We start from the raw sequence: 17,378 nt of genomic DNA, 5'->3' as shown, positions 1-17,378 counted from the left end.
TGATCCCATCTTTACTCGTGATTGACAGAATTTTTCATCACACAAATGGTATAAGTACTGTTCTAATATTGTAAAAGCATTTTAAATACCCAAAAAGTCAGGTCTGTTCATAACACTATTATTAATGTAGAAACATAAATATCTATTTAAACAGCATAAAAGGTGCTAAAGGATGGTAAAGTAAATTTTCACACATGAAAGAATCAGATAAAACAGCTTCCCCAAAGAGGCTATGAAATATTAAAGTTAAGATAAAGGTCACTTGAAAAGACACATCACATTTAGCACTGTGTCATGGGCTGGTGGTATAATCCCCAAACCAAATGAATCTCTTCTCTTTGCTTTGCTGAAAAAAGCAGAGCTTGCTCTCGGTTTATATAAATATTGTCATGAAATGCCAGAGGCCCATCAGCAGTCAGCTGCATTTCCACAATGGTGAGATTACCTCTGAAAGGACAGAATTCTTAATTTAGCTCCTAAATATCATAATATTCTGAATGATCTTTCCTAAAAATACTTTTTTCTGTGATTTTGTCACAGATTTTGTAATTTGCTGAATCATGAACTGAAAACAGCAGTCAAATCAGCAACGTTATGAACAGACTATCTCAGAAAAACAAGCCAAAAAAACCTTTTGGTAGGACCACTATATTTTTTATACCACATCTGTTCAACTGTATTTGCTTTGTTTCTGATGATGGCATTCAAACTGTCAGCAGCAGAGGCTTTAATCTAAGAAATAGCAATGATATCCTTTCTGCAAGGATTTAAGGAATGTCCTTTAGGTTCTAAGCAAACAGTATTATATTAGAACCCACAATTAACATGAACATTAAAAGAAAGGGAAAAAAAGTGCCCTTACTATTGGCTAAACTTCAGAACTTTTCAACATTTCAGAAAGTATAATTGCCTCCAATTTGTTGATGAGGAACTAAGGCAAAACAAGGTTAAAAGCTTACCCAATATTATGCATCATAGGACTTGGAAAAGAAACCTATGTACCTTCAGGTTCATGATAATTGGAAATGAAAAAACTGACAAAATGTAACTGTTTGTGCAGCATAAAAAAGCCTTTTCCAGGGACCATTGCACAAAAGTGGAATAACCAGCAATATTAATATTTAAGGCAAAAAATAAATTTCATGGTTATGAAGAAAAAAATGACAACTTTGTACTTAATAGCTGAGAAACAGTGAACTTGAATGAACATCTGTAGTGTCAGAACAAACCCTCTCTAATACATACAAAATGTGGTAAAGCACTAGGATGTCAAAAATGGAAATGAATTATCAGGTTTGTAGAACAACATATAGTGTTTCAGCTATCTTTTGAATTTCTATATATGTGTAATGATCTGCCAAATACCTCTTCCATACCTATGCTATTTTAGCTGCTCTTTTTTGGCTGTCAGTGCTGTATAAGCTGTGCCTCTGCACAGGCTCTGGGCACCTCCATGTAGAGCAGACACCATGAAGAGCCAGGCTCAGACAGGAGGCTGCTCTCCGCAAGATGAGATTTTAAAGCATTCAAGACAGGAATATTGTTTTGTTATCTACCTCCTCTACCACAGATGTGCTGTGAGGACTTGAGGGTGTGAAAAAATAGAGCAATACTACATTTAAAGTCCACCCTTCTAGTTAAACTAAACTTCAGAAGTATTAGGTGCATGTAAATGTCTTCTTAATAGAGACTTTTCTGTATTACATTCAGAGAAGTTTACTGTGTCTGCCTCTGTAACATACTCTAAGTATCTCATACTGTTCCCCATCATCTTATTCTGGAATTCCAACACCATCATTTTAGGATTTGGTGCCAATGTGAGTACATTTCAATCCTTTAACACATTCCATTCCTGTTTCACTCTCACAAGAGATTGGTTATTTGCTTCTAACCTCTAATGAAGCCCATAGCATGAACGAAAAGATGTCAGGAATAATCAGGAAAACTAGTTTTATGCCCCTAAAGAACAAAATGTCATCTTTGTCCTCTCAGACAGGATGCTGTCTTTTCTTAATAAAAAGAAATGGCTTTTGGCATCTACCAAGTTAATCCAAATCATCATGTCATTAGAGATTACTCATATTTTTTCCTGCATCTTGCTTTATTCCTTCCCTCAGTTTTATGATATTACTTTCTGTGCCATCTATGATCACAGCCTACTGTGAGAGAGTAGCAGAAAAACCAGCACTACTGCTACCCCTCTTTCCTTCCCTAGGGGACTTCAAACTATCCAGGAACTTAGGACATAACAGTCCAGGAAATAGTCTTCCCCAGCCTCCTGCTCTCCCCTTGTGATCTGCAAGCATTTAATTCCTCTGAAGCAGTTGCTATGAGTTACTAAGTACAGTCATTTCACAGACCTATCCAGGGCTACCAAAACAAATTAAAGGGTTACGCAAAAATCTCAATGTAAGCAAAGCACACATCTCATTATGTGAGGTATCAATGAAAACGTTTCAGTGTCACACCCTTCCCCTAACTGCTGCAGGTTAGTAGCTCAAACTTTATGTATATAACAACTAAAAAACACAACTAACAAAAAAACTCCCACCAAAACCCCCAGCTGTATAGTAAGAATGCAGCTTGTTTCAAAGCCCCAGTTTGTGTGCCAAGAATGTGTTGTGGAGCCAGTGGTTTGTTGCACACCACCCCTCAAATGATGACATGTTTTGACAAAGCTGCCACCAATTCTGATTTTTAAAGCTGAAGAGAGGGTAGATGTTCACCTCAGCCATCTGCCAATGCAGCAGATGAACACGATGCAGACATTCCATAACTGATGTACCTCAACTCAACAGAAATCCTGTGACTTGAGACACACTTTCTCACTGGAGATAATGACTACAGAAACTACAGTGACAGCAGAATTTTTCTCAAGAGTGATATGCATGAAAACTAAATATATTAACTCTTTCACTATGAAGTAGATTAAATGATAGAAAAACTCTTTGCAGATGCATTCTCTTGCTGATTTTTACCCTTGGAAACACATAATTGGAGCTTTTGAGAAAAAAAAATTAGGATCTATTATCTGAAAGAAGCTTTCTTTTTGAAAATTTATAGTCTTTTGGAGAGAAAGAGAAAGAATATTCCTGGAAAATGCATCACAGGCTATAGAACACACTTGTGTTTCTCATCAATATGAAAGATCATCTGTAAAAACTAATATACGAGAATTTGAAAATGTTCAGGGTTTTTTCCAAGGTAATCCCTCTGAAACCTCTACAAATCCAAGTGCTTATTATCAGCAATATGGAAACAGATCAAATGAAATTACAGAGGCAGATTTCACCATCTGGAAAACTCATAGCAATTTCTACACCCAGTTTTCCCTCCATATTTCAGACTTACAGAGCTTACACTCCTCATACCTCTTTTCATATATTTGTCAACTTTTGACATCATCTGTGATTTAGCTAAAAAGAAATGTTATTATTGTACTGCAGAAGAAAGCATCATTAATTTGCAGGATGAACCCTATAGACCACAAGAACAAATCCTGCTGGCCTGAGCAGCCCAGGTGTAGGCAGTCTGATCACCTGAGTGAGAATGTGTGCAGAAATGGCCTGTCCTCCCTTCTGAGACCAACATGCACACAGGTAACTGCCTCTGAGTCTACCGATGTGATTCTTAAATTCCCATCTCAGTCTTCTACAGTTTTGTACACTGAAGTTTTGTACATTTGGTTTATTCTTCTGCCCCTAGGTAGACCCAGTTCTCTTTCCGCTTTTACTTCATTCTTCTCCATGTACCCTTGAAAAAGGAAAGACTCCTAGCAACAGGGACTTCATCCTCTCAAATAATGTATTTCAGTGCTTCCTCCTGCCACTTACATGTTTTTCCCCAAATATCTAACTCAAGCCATCTTTGCTATAACTGAAATTCACTTCTTACCCAACTGCAATATAATTGGTGCATATTTCCAAGGTCTGTTATGCATGCTCTTGGGGAAACAATGAATAGGACAATTCTGTGCAGATACACTGTGAGCTGCAAAGGTTCTTCCACTGAATAGAACGGTAGGATCTCCTTCCTAAATTCTCCTCTTTTCATGGCTCCTTCTCTCAAGAAAAGTCACAAAATTCCTTTTACCTAGTATTTGTATCATAAAACGTACATTTTCCATATGTATTTGCTGCTTGGGGAAAAGAAGAGAAGCAAAGACTAAACAGCAAAGGACAAGATTACAAAACTAGAAGTTTATAAACTCTCACATAATATTACTATCTCTTCCTATGCATTAACTTTAGATTTCCTCTCTACTGTTCTAATTTACATTATATGGGCTGCATAACTACACTGGTTTAGAGTTCAGCCTCTTTGTTAATATTTGGAGGCCTTACATTTATTCAGTTCCAACTCTGCTCCCAAAGGAAACCGGCTATTTATTTCAGCAAATGTATTCAAGAAATGTAAATCCAGTAAGAAACAGAATAGTTGTGCATAATGTTATATAAGTTTAGCATAACTATTCATTTTGCTGTCTAAATCCAAGCTTTTTTTTTTCTCCTTGTGGGATTCACAGTTATAATATTTATAGATAAATAAGAATAGATTCTATGGAAATAATTTCAAAGCTTTTGATAGCTCACGGTAACCAACAGTAAATTCAGCACAGTGTGTAGTAAAATCTTACTGCAGTAACTTCTTCTTGATACTTAGGAACAATACCAAAATATTACAGGGTTTTTGGGTGTTTCGTTTTTTTTTTTTTTTTTTCCATTTGAAAAATGCAATTTACTCAAGACAAAAGGAAGAAGTACCATCCTCTAAATTTCTGAATTGCATTGCAAGAGCTCTGAAATTTGCTCCTTATTCTCCAACACCTCCTTTGTTTCACATGACTAGCAACTTCACACTGCAGGACATACCCATTCTCAGATATACCCATTTCTCTCTTTCCTCACAAGTCTGTCCATTCTACTTAAAGAGAAAGGAAAATAAGTCTCTGGCAGGCCAAGTGTTTTTATAGACTAAGGGGCCAGAAAGGATCACTCTGACAATCTAGTTTAGCCTTTTGTATACAGGATAGCCTGAAACTCATCCTGGTTTCAAGCTGAGTTGCAATTAAGGCAAATTCTGTATCAGTGTTCCTCCAGGTGAGTATTCAAATGGTTGGCTATTCTTTCCCAGGTAAAAGATCAGTACCTGACTCAGGTATGAATTTGTTTGGCTCCTATGTCCAACCTCTGCATCTCACAAATACCTTTGTCTGCCTGACAAAATACAGCTGAATGCAATGCAAATAACAGATTACACTGTGTTACCTAAAGAGCATTCCTCCTTAAGTGCACCCCTGGGACAGCTCTAACCCCCCCTTACTGGGGCTGGCTGACACAAAGCTTTTGGCAACAAGCATGCCATCAAAACATCTGCTGTGACCCCCTTGGAAGTGCCCCCTGTCCCACACCATATGGCCATCGCCACCGAGTGGTACCCAAGGCCACAACCCAGCTCTCATCACTCCCTGTCCTCTCTGGGGACGCCAGACACTGACAGATAATTTCACACACCCTTCACACTTCATCAGCAGGGAAGACAGCCTGCTGCAGGGAAAGGAGACACGCCAAGCATGTCCATGTTACAAAACACTCTGTCCATGTTGCTTTTAAAAAAACCTTCTCATGGAGTGTTATATACACTGAAGGAAAGGAATCTTTTTGTTCTTTTGTCTAGCACTGCTATTGCTCCTCCCAAGCAGCAACTGCTTTCTGTGTAACTGGGTGTACATCTGGGGCTTTGTCAACACAACTATGGCAGTTGTGGGTGCGAGGAGGAACAAATAAAAGACAAACATGGTCACAGAAACACAGTAAAAACATTACACAGCAGATCAAACTTCCTACTGACTTAAATTTTTGCACCAACAAAACTCTTTAACTTTTGATCTTATGACAGGACAGCATATTAAAACAAAATAAGAAACTCTTCCACAAGGTCAAGTGACAAAACCTGCTACTATTAATCAGGTAAATACAGCAGCAGCATTACTATTCACCAATACATAAGAACAGTAATGCAAACAGAGGCACAGAGAACCAAGACATATAGTTTCCAAGCAAAACCCTACCAACAAGTCAGTTCAAGGAAGAACATCTGCCATCAGTTATTTTCTTTCCCACAGCTACAAAATGACCATTTAAATCCTCTGTTCATAGTTACCAAAGTCATTAGAAAGGCTCAAAGCCTGTGCATACAGTACTAAATGTCACTCCCACAGTGGATTCTGTGCAAAGAAAGCAGAGCTAATAGGAAAGCACTCTTGATAACAGCAGGAACACACCAGCATCTCAAGAAGACAGAATTGAAGATAAAACCAATCTACAATGAAAATTATATCATAGAATCATAGAAGGGTTGAGGTTGGAAGGACCTTAAAGATCACTTAGTTCCAGCCCCCCTGAAATGGGCAGGGACACATTCCACTAGACCAGGTTACTCAGGACCTCATCCTCATCCAACCTAGCCTTGAACACTTCCAGGGATGGGGCACCCACAACTTTTCTGGCATCGTATTCCTGTGCCTCACCACTGTCACAGTCAAGAGATTCCTCCTCAGATGTGATCTAAACTTACTCTCTTTCACATTAAACCCATTCCCCCTTGTCCTATTACATGTCCTTGGCAGAAGTCCCTCACCAGCTCTCTTGTAGGACCCCCAGAAGTACTGGAAAGCTTAGAGGTTGCTCTGAGGTCTGCCCAGAGACTTTTCTGGTCCAGGCTGTACAATCCCAGGTCTCTCAGCCTGTTCTCACAGGGGAGGTGTTCCAACGCCTTGATCACCTGTGTGGCCCCCCAGCAGATCCATGTCCTCATTCTGGGGTCACCAGAGCTGGACACAGTACTCCAGAGGGGGTCTCATGACAGCAGAGTCATTACATCAGTTTGAGGCAAAGTCTTGTGGCTGTACATTTCAAGAACACTGCTGTGCAGAGTCCAGAAAGCCAAACATTAACTTGCCCTTAACAAATGTTTCCTCAGTAATGTCCCCTTTCCTTCTTTCTTGCTGTGTGTTTTTTAAGAATAAATCATGCTCTTTTTTAGGAAACTTGAAAGGCAAATTTTCCATTTGTAGCAGGAAATGGCAATATGGAGACAAACACTTTCATATCAGAGCTTAATCACCTCCACTGTGCCCAGGTTGACTCATTATGAAATTAGGTGATCACACATTGGCCAAGAGCTATTTTTGTTGCATCTGCAGCAGCTAAGACACTGCACCACTTTGTCTGGCACTCCAAGTGTCCAAGCAGCAGATCTTTAGCTGCTTGACTCCCAAGCTGCCCTCTAACGTGTTTTCTCTTTTGGATTTACAGTATGGCAAAACACTGCTTAGATGCTTATTAAGCATATCTGTAAACTGAACAGGGAAACAATGTCCATATGAGGACAGAGGCTATACTCACAAGGCTGTGCTTTACCCTCTACAGCTTGTAGAATGCTGATTTCCTGAAATGAAAGTGTTGCCGGAATCAAAGTATCTGCATTAGTTGCTGTCGGTTACATTTAAAGCACACAGAGATCTTGATGCCTTGTAAGAATTACTGATGCACAGCTTAAACTCCCTGGTACAAACCTCACTTCAGCCTCCAGGATTTCCCCATACATAACTCTCATCAAGAGTACAAAGTCTCAAAATGGAGCACCTGGAGATTGATGCTATTTTCACAGCTGCTCTGTGACACATGTCAACCCCAAGAATGTTTTGAGTGATTTAAGTCACATCACCTGCTGAAAAACTGCCCAAGTGCAGTCGCCTTTTAACTCATCCTGAAAAAGGCAACAGCCTTTTAACTCATCCTGAAAAACCAGACCTTTAGCCTTAGCTCTGGTCTACAGGTCAGTGCTTTGCTTGCCACACTTAAATTAGCTATAATTACAGAAGTAAATAAATCTCACACACAGATTTCATTGGCATATCAGTGCCCTTCTTCTATGAAAGCTGAACCACAGAATCATTAAAGTTGGAATGGACTTCTGGAGATCATTTAGGCCAAGCCTCCTGCCAAGGGAGGGTCATCTAGAGCAGGTTACACAGGAACTCATCCAGGCACAATCTGAATGTCTCCAGAGGGGAGACTCCACAACCTCTCCAGGAAGCCTGTTCCAGGTTTCTGCCACCCTCAATGTAAAGAAGTCCTTTCTTATGTTGAGCTGGTGCTACTTGTGGTTTAGTTTATAGCCATTGCTCTTTGTTCTGCCACTGGGGGCCACTGAAAAGTCTAGCATCATTCTCTTGGCACCCTAATTTGAGACATTTATATGCATTAATAAGATCCCCTCTTAGTTTCTTCTTCAGATGAAACAGGCCCAGCTCTCACAGTCTCTCTTCCTAAGAGACATTTCAGACCCCTGACCATCTTTCACTGGACAAGTAGTTCCATAGTCGTAGTTTTTCTTGTACTGTGGATCCCAGAACTGGACACAGCACTCCAGATGTGGCACCACTGGGGTTGAGTAGAGGGGCAGGATCAGCTCCCCTGACCTGCTGGGCACATTCTTCCTGATGCACCCCACAAAACCATTGGCTCACCTGGCCACGAGGGCTCATCATCAACCTGTCATCCACCACGACTCCCAGGTCCTTCTCAGAAGAGCTGCTCTCTACTAGGTCGGCCCCCAACCCATACTGGTGCTTGAGTTCTCCTCTTTCGTCTGTGCTTATACAGAATACATAGTTGTGAATTGTGTTTGTGTGGAAAAAAGAGAAACAAGAAATAGAAGGAAGAATGTCTTTCCTGATACATTTTGCTGTGCCTGCACCAAGCAAGTCCAAAGACACCCTTACTGATACTGTCATGGAAGTCAAAGCTTTTCTAGTCGAGTTCCCAGTGTTTTGTAACATCAACATGCTTTCCTTTCGCAGTAAAGCCAACTTCCTTCTGTCAGACACACAGTTTTTGCCACCAAAGACACTGAACAATCTGGTCAAAGACTGTACATATAAATACTTCTTAACTATTCACTTATTGCTGTGTTGCCCGGTATCAGTGCTGACCAGATAATTTGGGGTAAAGGATAGACCAGAAAAAAAGAGCTACAGCAAGAGAAAACAAGAAATAAAGCCAAACAGAACCCACACCACCAGTCACAACTATAGAATAAATAAATAAATGGTGAGGGTACAGGTTCTGCTCCTACTGAATTCACTGGCCAGCTTCCTATTTATTTCAATTGGCCTGATAAACACATGCATCCCTCCAGCTCCTGTCCTGCCAGAGAGGAAGCCTGGCAGACAATCCATCAACATAAGCTACAAAGAATCAGCACTAGCACTGTGAAAATTCAACTGCCATTCAAAATAAAATTCAAAGCTAGGAAATTACAGGAAAAAGCCTTCCAGCAGCTTCAACTGCTGTTGGATATACAGCAACAGATTTAATTTAAAGCAATCCAAAAGCTACTAAGTGTGCTCTCTATGTAAAATTTAACTAACAGAACATTCCTGTAAAACTTTAAATTCTCAATTCTCTTTTTAATTTTGCAAAGACAATACTACACAAACACTGTTAATCATATTCCTCATGTTTAAGGTCAGACCTGAATGGAATGGAGAACCTGTTTCCATAAACCCACATCTAATTCACCACAGCTATATTTTACAGAAAAATGTAAGGCAAAAATCTGAAGAACTGGTTATATTTCAGCTATACTCTGGTGGAAAGGACAACTGATATTCAGTTCTTTTCCATCTTGAAATTATTTGGCTATAGATCAAATTAATTAACCTCGCTGGACACACTGCAAATTCCCTTCTCTGTGTAGAAATCAGAGATAGGAAATGTTCTGTGTTGTACCAAAAAGCAGTTGTACATATCTGAGTTCTCTCCTGTTGATTTACTACATTTTGTACTGGATAAGATCTACTACTGGGTTGTTGGGACCTTATTTGTGAGTTGGTTCTGTGGTTTGTTGGTTTATTTGCTAATCTGGGATTTTTGGTTGGTTGGAAGGCAGAGGGAGCCAAGCATCCCCCCTCCTTTTATCCACATTTTTCAACAATGGTACTTTGAGACTGGCGTGGTTATTTTTATGTCACACAGAAAAAAAAAAAAAAAGGTTACATTTGTAACTAGTAATTTCCCCGGACAAAGTTAACAGCGTTGTTCCTAAAGGTCCTGACCTCTGAGCTGACATCCAAACCTAAAACTAATTAGAAATGAAAGCTGATGAGAACTGACTAATGAAAAGAAGCTTCTAATCCTTTAACTTGTTTTCAGGTGGCTTCTTTACTTGTTTTTTTTAGTTTGCTTTTTTTAAGACTTTGATTTTAAATTTCATTCTTGATGCAGCTATTTTCTACAAAGATTAACCTTTGATTAATATCCCAGGATGCCCAAACCTAAAGCAAATGCACAAGGATGCCTGGGATTTGTTATTTGGGATCTTGAAAAATCTGAAATCTACCAGTGTTATGTTTTCTCCTGAGTAAATAGAGTGCTTCATTTCTATGCTTCATATTCAATTTCTTCCTAAATCAAACTTAGATGAGCTTTGTAAACAGGCTAAAAAACAAACAAAGCCTCTTCTGTTTTCCACTTCCAGAAAGTATAACTAACTTTTATATATATGTATACACACAGATTTCAGATATAGCATAATGCTGAAGGTGGTGTGAAACTGCTGTAGTGTTTTAAGGACTGATGAGAGACATGCAAGTGAATACAGCAGAGGAGAAACAAAAGCTGAAAGTCCACTATTCTCTTTGACTACCTGTACCTTCTTAAGATTAATATTTTGCTCTTGTAACACTAACAAGTTTAAATGGTTTTCAGTGGTCCTGCACACATGTAATTGGATACAAGAAACATGAACATTTGATGACTGGAACAAGTGGATTTCCCATCTCCTTATATCACAGGAGGAATAAAAAGGAAAAAAAAAAAAAAAAAAGAGAGATAAGAAAAAAGAAGAAAAAAAAAAAGACTACAGGAGATCAGCTAGTGTATTTCCTAGCTTTAAGCCTCAGCTGATGGAAAATAACAAGACCTTCCAAAAGGAATTTAATTTATCCAGGTGCTTTACTATCTGGGCAAACAGTAATGAATGTTTTTGTCTCAGAAATTCCAGTAACATCATTATTGCTCTTATACTCTATGAGGTCTTGAAGATTTTTTGTTAATTTGGGGTTCTTTTTGTTAGGCTGCTTCTTTGTGGTCCTTTTGGAGGTGGATTTTGTTTTAGCTTTTGATTTGTTCTTTCCTTTTTTGGCTTTTTGTGTTTTTTGAGATGACCTCAGACCCCTCCACCATGACATTCCCACTCAAAAGAGAGCTATGCCCTATTCGTGACTGCAATATATGGAACTATCAGTGCAGACACTGCAGAACATGAGAATCCAACATCCACATAAACAGCAGCTGAGGTCAACACGTTTCAAAAGCTGGCCCTGTGTGTGTACAAAACCAAGTCAAAAATAAGTAAACATCTATTCATTTTCCTATTAGCTCCAATGGTTACATGTGCCTTGTTAAAATGGTTTAAGATGCCTTGTTACCCCATGCCAAATAACACACCTGCACAGAAAGCATTAAATAACAAATAAATAACTCCAAAAGCCTTCCATGAGTGAAAGCAAAGATCTAAAAGAGAGTAGTAAGGTTAACAATGAATGTGTCTTTTAAATGCCATTCTGCCTGTAATATTTCACTCATAAGTGCACCTGTAAGTAATCTACACAAAAATACTTACAGAACAAATGCTGACCCAGCTGATTAGCAAGCAGCAGGCTCTGAGTAGCTGAATGTTAAGAGCTACTTCAAAAAAAAAACTAATGAGTTTCAGGTAACTAGACTAGATTAAGGGTGTTGCTACTTAAATGAAATGAAGAATAAGAGTGGGTCAGCAACATTGACAGAAAAATAAAAAAGCATTTTGAAAGTATTTAAGTTAAAAAGACAGAACAATGTAAGAGCCATATGGAAGTGCTTCCTAATTTCATTAAGGAATGCCAGTAGTACTCTTAGAAGAACTGACACCCCTGTTAACACTTTTTCAGTTTAAGTGAACTCAGTAACAGCTTCTGAATGACCTGATTCACCTGAAAACTTCACTAGCCTGACCCAACAGCTGTGGCACAAACCCTGCAAAATTGTAGAGCTATCCAATAGTTTGGGACTCCACACCTTTTCCACACACCTTTAATATTCAGAAACTAACAGAGACCATCAGGTTGATTTTCTAGTCCCATGAGTGTCTTGATTTCTATCACAGAGTTTTGTGAATTAGGCGGCAAGATAATGCACTATAGATACCAAGCAGAGCTCTAGTAAAGGGACATTTAAACATTCATTGGCATGTGTACCTGGCTGGAGGTCATTCACTAAATGGCAAGCATGTCACTGTTTCACAAAATACCTTTGAATCCTTAGTGTCAGATAAAAGGGAACATCAAGGAAAAAGTTCAAGCTCCAGGCATTTAAAAGGGATATGGTGACAATCCTTTCAGAGGTAACTCGTTTACAGCCAGTAACATTTCCAGAAGACACAGAGTAAAGACACAGAGTAAAGCAAGAGACAATCAAGCTTGCAGATTGATGGAAGAGCATTCAGAGCATATTGTTGCCTCCTCTTGTTCTCTTGGCTTTAAATTCAATGCAGGATTTTATAGTTCCTTTGCACAAAGAGATGACTATATATTTTCTCCGTCATTCTGAAGCAGTCTTTGTCCTATATGTTGTGGATCTGTCTCTCATGGCTTATAGATGACCTTGCTTCAGTGAGATAAAGGCAGCACACCCATCTCTGAGCAAACCACGCCTAACCACCAGTTCTGAACACAGTGGAGTCCAGGAGTGCATTTGACTCAGGGCATGGACAAGTGGGGACAGGGAAACCAACTTCCACTGGTAGCACAGGCTCCCTGTCACTCAGAGCAAGCTCAGCTCCAACATACCCTCAGCGAGGCACAGGACAGAGCAGAGGGATAAATAAGATTTGACACTTCTTTGCAGCCCCTCCACCTCCACAAAGCAAGACATTCACATTGGGAGCTGTTGCATTATAAACTGAGGAAGATATCCTTCTGCATCACTCTACTTGATAAAACCAATACTGAGCCACACTTTAAGGACTGTGCAAGGCAAGGATTGATTAATCACATCTGGAGATGAGCAAGAATCCAGGCCATGATGCAGCAGGCAATGTAAAACGTTCCCTGTGAGAGAACACAGCCTGGGAAACTGGCACTCTGCCCTTCTCAAAATCTCAAGTGGTATTCAGGGGCAACCTTATTAGAGGATGCTGCAGTACTTCCACTGTTAAGCAGTCACAAGCACGGCACACTCAGCTCCCAAAGTTCATGGTATTAAAATAATAAATTAGTAACACTTGTCTCTCTGCAGAAGTGCCTGCAGCACAGTGTGGGACAAGCAGCAGGAGGCAATGACAGTGCAAGAGAAGGGTACAAACAGCAGGAGAGAAATGTCAAGGCTGTCAAAGGATGCTCCAGATAAACAGAGCTACTCTTGTCATGAACTCACAGGCTGTAGTGTGACATCATTATGAGCCTTCTACAAGAGCCTTGCCTGTGAAGCTTCCATCTGACCCTTTCACACAGTGTGCAGGTCTCTGTGGTGGAGCCTTCTGTGAGACTTTTTAAAGGTTTCCTTCCACAAGGAAATGAAAATATTTTTTTCCACTGTGCAAGACATAAATTTCAACTCAATCCCACTTTAAATTCTATCTTGTTACCCATTCTGAACTATGTTAAGCAAATCAACATAGTTCTGAAGTCCACAGCACGGTGTTCTAACTGTAGTATGGTGATTTTCAACTGTGCTCCAGCTGTGTGACTGAATAATGTTCAAAGTCCCTGAGCACACTAGTTAGCACAGCAGTTCTCAAATATCTACTACTTGAACATCAATCAGGTGAGATAGAGAGAGATGTACAATCTAAGAACTTACTCTAACTACACTGAATGAAATTACCAAGGCCTACACGGCCCTGAAATTCCACTTCAGGTATCTAATATTATAATGTTCTAAAACTTGGGAGTGTTTTACTCTATCCTGTATCAATAAAAGAGTAATTTCTGAACAACTTTAAAAAGAGAAACAAAGTAATTAATAATTCTGAAACATAGCTGATGAATCTTTCACAGTCTCCCCACCATAAACACAGTCACATATTGCTATACATAATACTATTTATAGTATTGAAGGAAAGGGGCAAGGCCCAGAGTGCTTCAATGGCCTCAAAAGGGTTTAGTTTGTAAGCTCATGTTTAGTTTCTAAGAAGTGCCATGTTCTTCATTGATGAGCTTTATACTATTTGGACACTTAAATACCAATCCCAATGAAGCAAACAGATGGAGGAACTACTGGTAGCTACCTTCTCCAGAAGAAATCAGGAGGCTCATTGTAGCTATCCAATTTTGAAAACCTTATTTCTGAGTTCCCCAAGTGGGATACCAGAGTTTAAACGGTGGAACTGCCAAATAAATCTGCTCAGCATTGATTACTTTTGAGCAGGCTAATTCAGTTGCTAATGAATGTCTGTAATGATGACAAGGGTCCTGATGAAGAACCACTGTGCATTTTACAGGCACAGCCTGTACAACCAACTGATCTATAGGCAAGTAGCAGACTTTTCTTCAGAGAATCAGGCTTCTTTACATCCAGCTGGACCCTCTGGTATGAGAAGGCCGTGGGTCACAGGAAAACTGAACAAACATCTCCAATCTTCAAATCCAACCAGACATAACTAAAGAAAAAGACAGGCAAGTCCTGGAAACTGAAGACATATGGTAGTCCTAGCCTTGTGCAATGTCTATCAAAGACAACTAGCTTATAATACAAACAGCAATGCTGGTACTTCCACAGAGACAAATTTATAGAATCATAAAATGTTAACGGGTTGGAATGGACCTTATAGAATACCCAGTTCCAATCTTCCCTGACGTGGATAGGGACACCACCCACTAAATCAGGTTGCTCAAGGCCTTATCCAAGCTGGTCTTGAACATTGTCAGGGTTGGGGCACCCACAGCCTCTCTGGGCAACCTGTTCCAGTGTCTCACCACCCTCACAGTAAAGAATTTCTTCCTACTATCTATAACCTAAATTTCTCCTCTTTGAATTTGAGCCCATTACTCCTTGTCCTATCACTACAGCTCTGGATGGAGAGTTCCTCTCTGGCTTCCCCACAGGCCCCTTCAGATACTGGACACTTGCTATGAGGTCTCCACACAACCTCACAGCAACCTCTTCACCAGCTTGAAAGGCCCAATTTTGTCAGCCTGTCCTCACAGGGCAAGCCCTACAGTCCTCTTATCAACTAAAGCCAGCTTTTTGTTTGGCCTTATTACATACTTAATAATCACTTATTGTATGCCAGAGGGCATAATGTCACAATGAATCAAAGTTCACCCATTAAAATCTCACCTACATGGTCATTCCCTCTTTCCCCCAAAGCAACAGTGTGTCTCAAAGTCCACATCCACACACTGTCAAATACACATTTCTGGCAAGAATACCTTGAGTGCAGCTTTACCTGTTAGCAGTTCTGACCATATTCTGAAGTTTTGAAGAATCAGAGAGAAGCATGACTTTAAAAAAATGTATCATAGTGGAATGAATTTAAACATGCTCTTAAAATGCTAGCTGTAAAAATGCACTGAATTGTTGAAAGTATGCATTCTGTTAAACTCTGCCCTTCCTACAGATCTTACTAGTAAATAAATAACAACAGTTACCTCAATGCAGCAGCTGGTGTCTGTGCCACAACAGAGTAGAAAAGAGCAGAGTCAGTCAGAATTCAGCTGCTGTGCCAAAAAGATTTTTATGCAGCTTTAAAATCATGTTATAAAAAGATAAAAAATATTTACTGTTTATAATTGTGTCACTGAACAACAAATTGGACCCAACTGAATTAGACTGTGCAAACACGGAGTGAAGAAGAGGTGCCTATTCCAAACTGTGTACAAGCCCTTGGATAAGCCTGTGCTTAGTACAGGTGCTCCATCCTTTAGACACGTAATAAGGTTAATGATGCATATTAATAAAGCTCACCTCTCGGGTCTCAAGAATAGTGCCAAAACCACAATGCTGTTGGATAGCTTGGGAAAGCCAAAGAAACCCTGAAAGCTTTGCTGTGCAGAACTTAAGGGCAAGGCAGGGTGCAAGGGTGGCTCTAGGCAAAGCACAGGGCAGGAGCGGGGAGCCAAAGGCACTCGGGGGATGGATGCCAAGCCGGGGACCCCCTGCCCTAGGGGACAGCCAGGAGACGCGGGACAGCCAGGCGACACCGCAGCGCTCTGCCCGGCCAAGCCGAGGAAAGGCGGCAGCAAAGCGGAAAGCACCCACTGAACCCGGAGGGCTCGGGGTTTAAATGACAATTTGGACTGCAGCGCGGGTTAACACGGTACCAGACCGCTGCACTGAGCCCGAAACTCAGCCTGAGCGGGGCGGACACACGGCGGGGCGGCCACACGGCGCCGTTCCGCAGCTCGGGGGCTCGGCGGAGGCAGGCTCGGCTCGGGCGGGAGGCGCGGCCGCCCCGCTCCCCTCCCTGCCTGCCTGGGCTGCCGGGCGCGCTGGGGCGGGAGGTACCGTACCGGCGGGCAGGAGGCATTCCAGCGGCGTGAACGCGCGCTCCATGGCCCCGCGGCACGGGCAGGCACACGCCAAAGGCACGGAGAGCCGGGCGGGACCGGCGGCGGGGGGGCAGGCGGGGAGCAGCCGTGCCCCTTCCCGGTCTCCCCGGGGAACGCCTACAGCCACACGGCCGCGGCGGCGGCTGCGCCCGCCCTTGCAGGCGACAGGCGGCGGCACTGCCCGGCTACCTTCGGCCGCGCGTCCTCCTACATCCCCCGGCCAGGACCAGGGACCGGGACCGGGACAGGGACGTGCTCGGCACCGGGGCGGCACGGCAAGCCGAGGGAATCGATGGCCGCCGCAATCCGTTGCTCGGCCATCAGCGGGAAGGAAAGGCGGGACACGTTGATTGGCAGCGGCGGGGGCCTATGGGCCTGCGATGAGGGGGCGGGACTAAGGGAAGGCCCCGCCCCCAGAGCGCCGGTGCGCGCCTGAGGCGGGAGCGGGAAGGGACAGGGACGGGGACAGGAGCGGCAGGGAGGGGACCGGGAGCTAGCGGAGCAGTACCTGGCCTCTCTGGGCACCTGAGCAGTGCGGATCCCGGGACAGCGGCTCTGGGGAGGCCGGGAAGAGCCGCGAGCACCGGCGGCGCAGTACCGAGCGCTTGGCTCGGAGGGAAAGTCCTGAAATGGCTTTCAGCCCATGGAAACCGGAGGGAAATAAAAACTGTCCCACGAGTGCTCGTGGCCTCGCATGCCGCCTGTGTGCCGGCGCCCTCGGGATGCAGGGGAAGCCGTGCCGGAGGGCTGCCAGCATCCCGGCCCTGCTGTCCCTGTGCCC

The 17,378-nt window shown here is 42.0% G+C and overlaps 1 protein-coding gene across 2 annotated transcripts in view; it reads right to left on the bottom strand.

Annotated features, from left to right (window-relative positions):
- Positions 1–16,850, bottom strand: part of TPK1 (thiamin pyrophosphokinase 1) — a 302,576-nt gene extending 285,726 nt beyond the window's left edge. For both annotated transcript variants that reach the window (XM_058028031.1, XM_058028038.1), the window contains exon 1: positions 16,559–16,850. In XM_058028031.1, the coding sequence (XP_057884014.1) occupies positions 16,559–16,601 (43 nt within the window). In that variant the 5' untranslated portion in view covers positions 16,602–16,850. The remainder of the gene's footprint in view (positions 1–16,558) is intronic.
- Positions 16,851–17,378: the final 528 nt, after the last annotated feature.

Source organism: Melospiza georgiana, chromosome 1 (genome assembly GCF_028018845.1).
Source record: "Melospiza georgiana isolate bMelGeo1 chromosome 1, bMelGeo1.pri, whole genome shotgun sequence".
In the NCBI taxonomy this organism is placed as follows: Eukaryota; Metazoa; Chordata; class Aves; order Passeriformes; family Passerellidae; genus Melospiza; species Melospiza georgiana.
The sequence above is the reverse complement of the archived record's forward strand: the minus strand, read 5'-3'. Positions and strand labels throughout refer to the sequence as shown.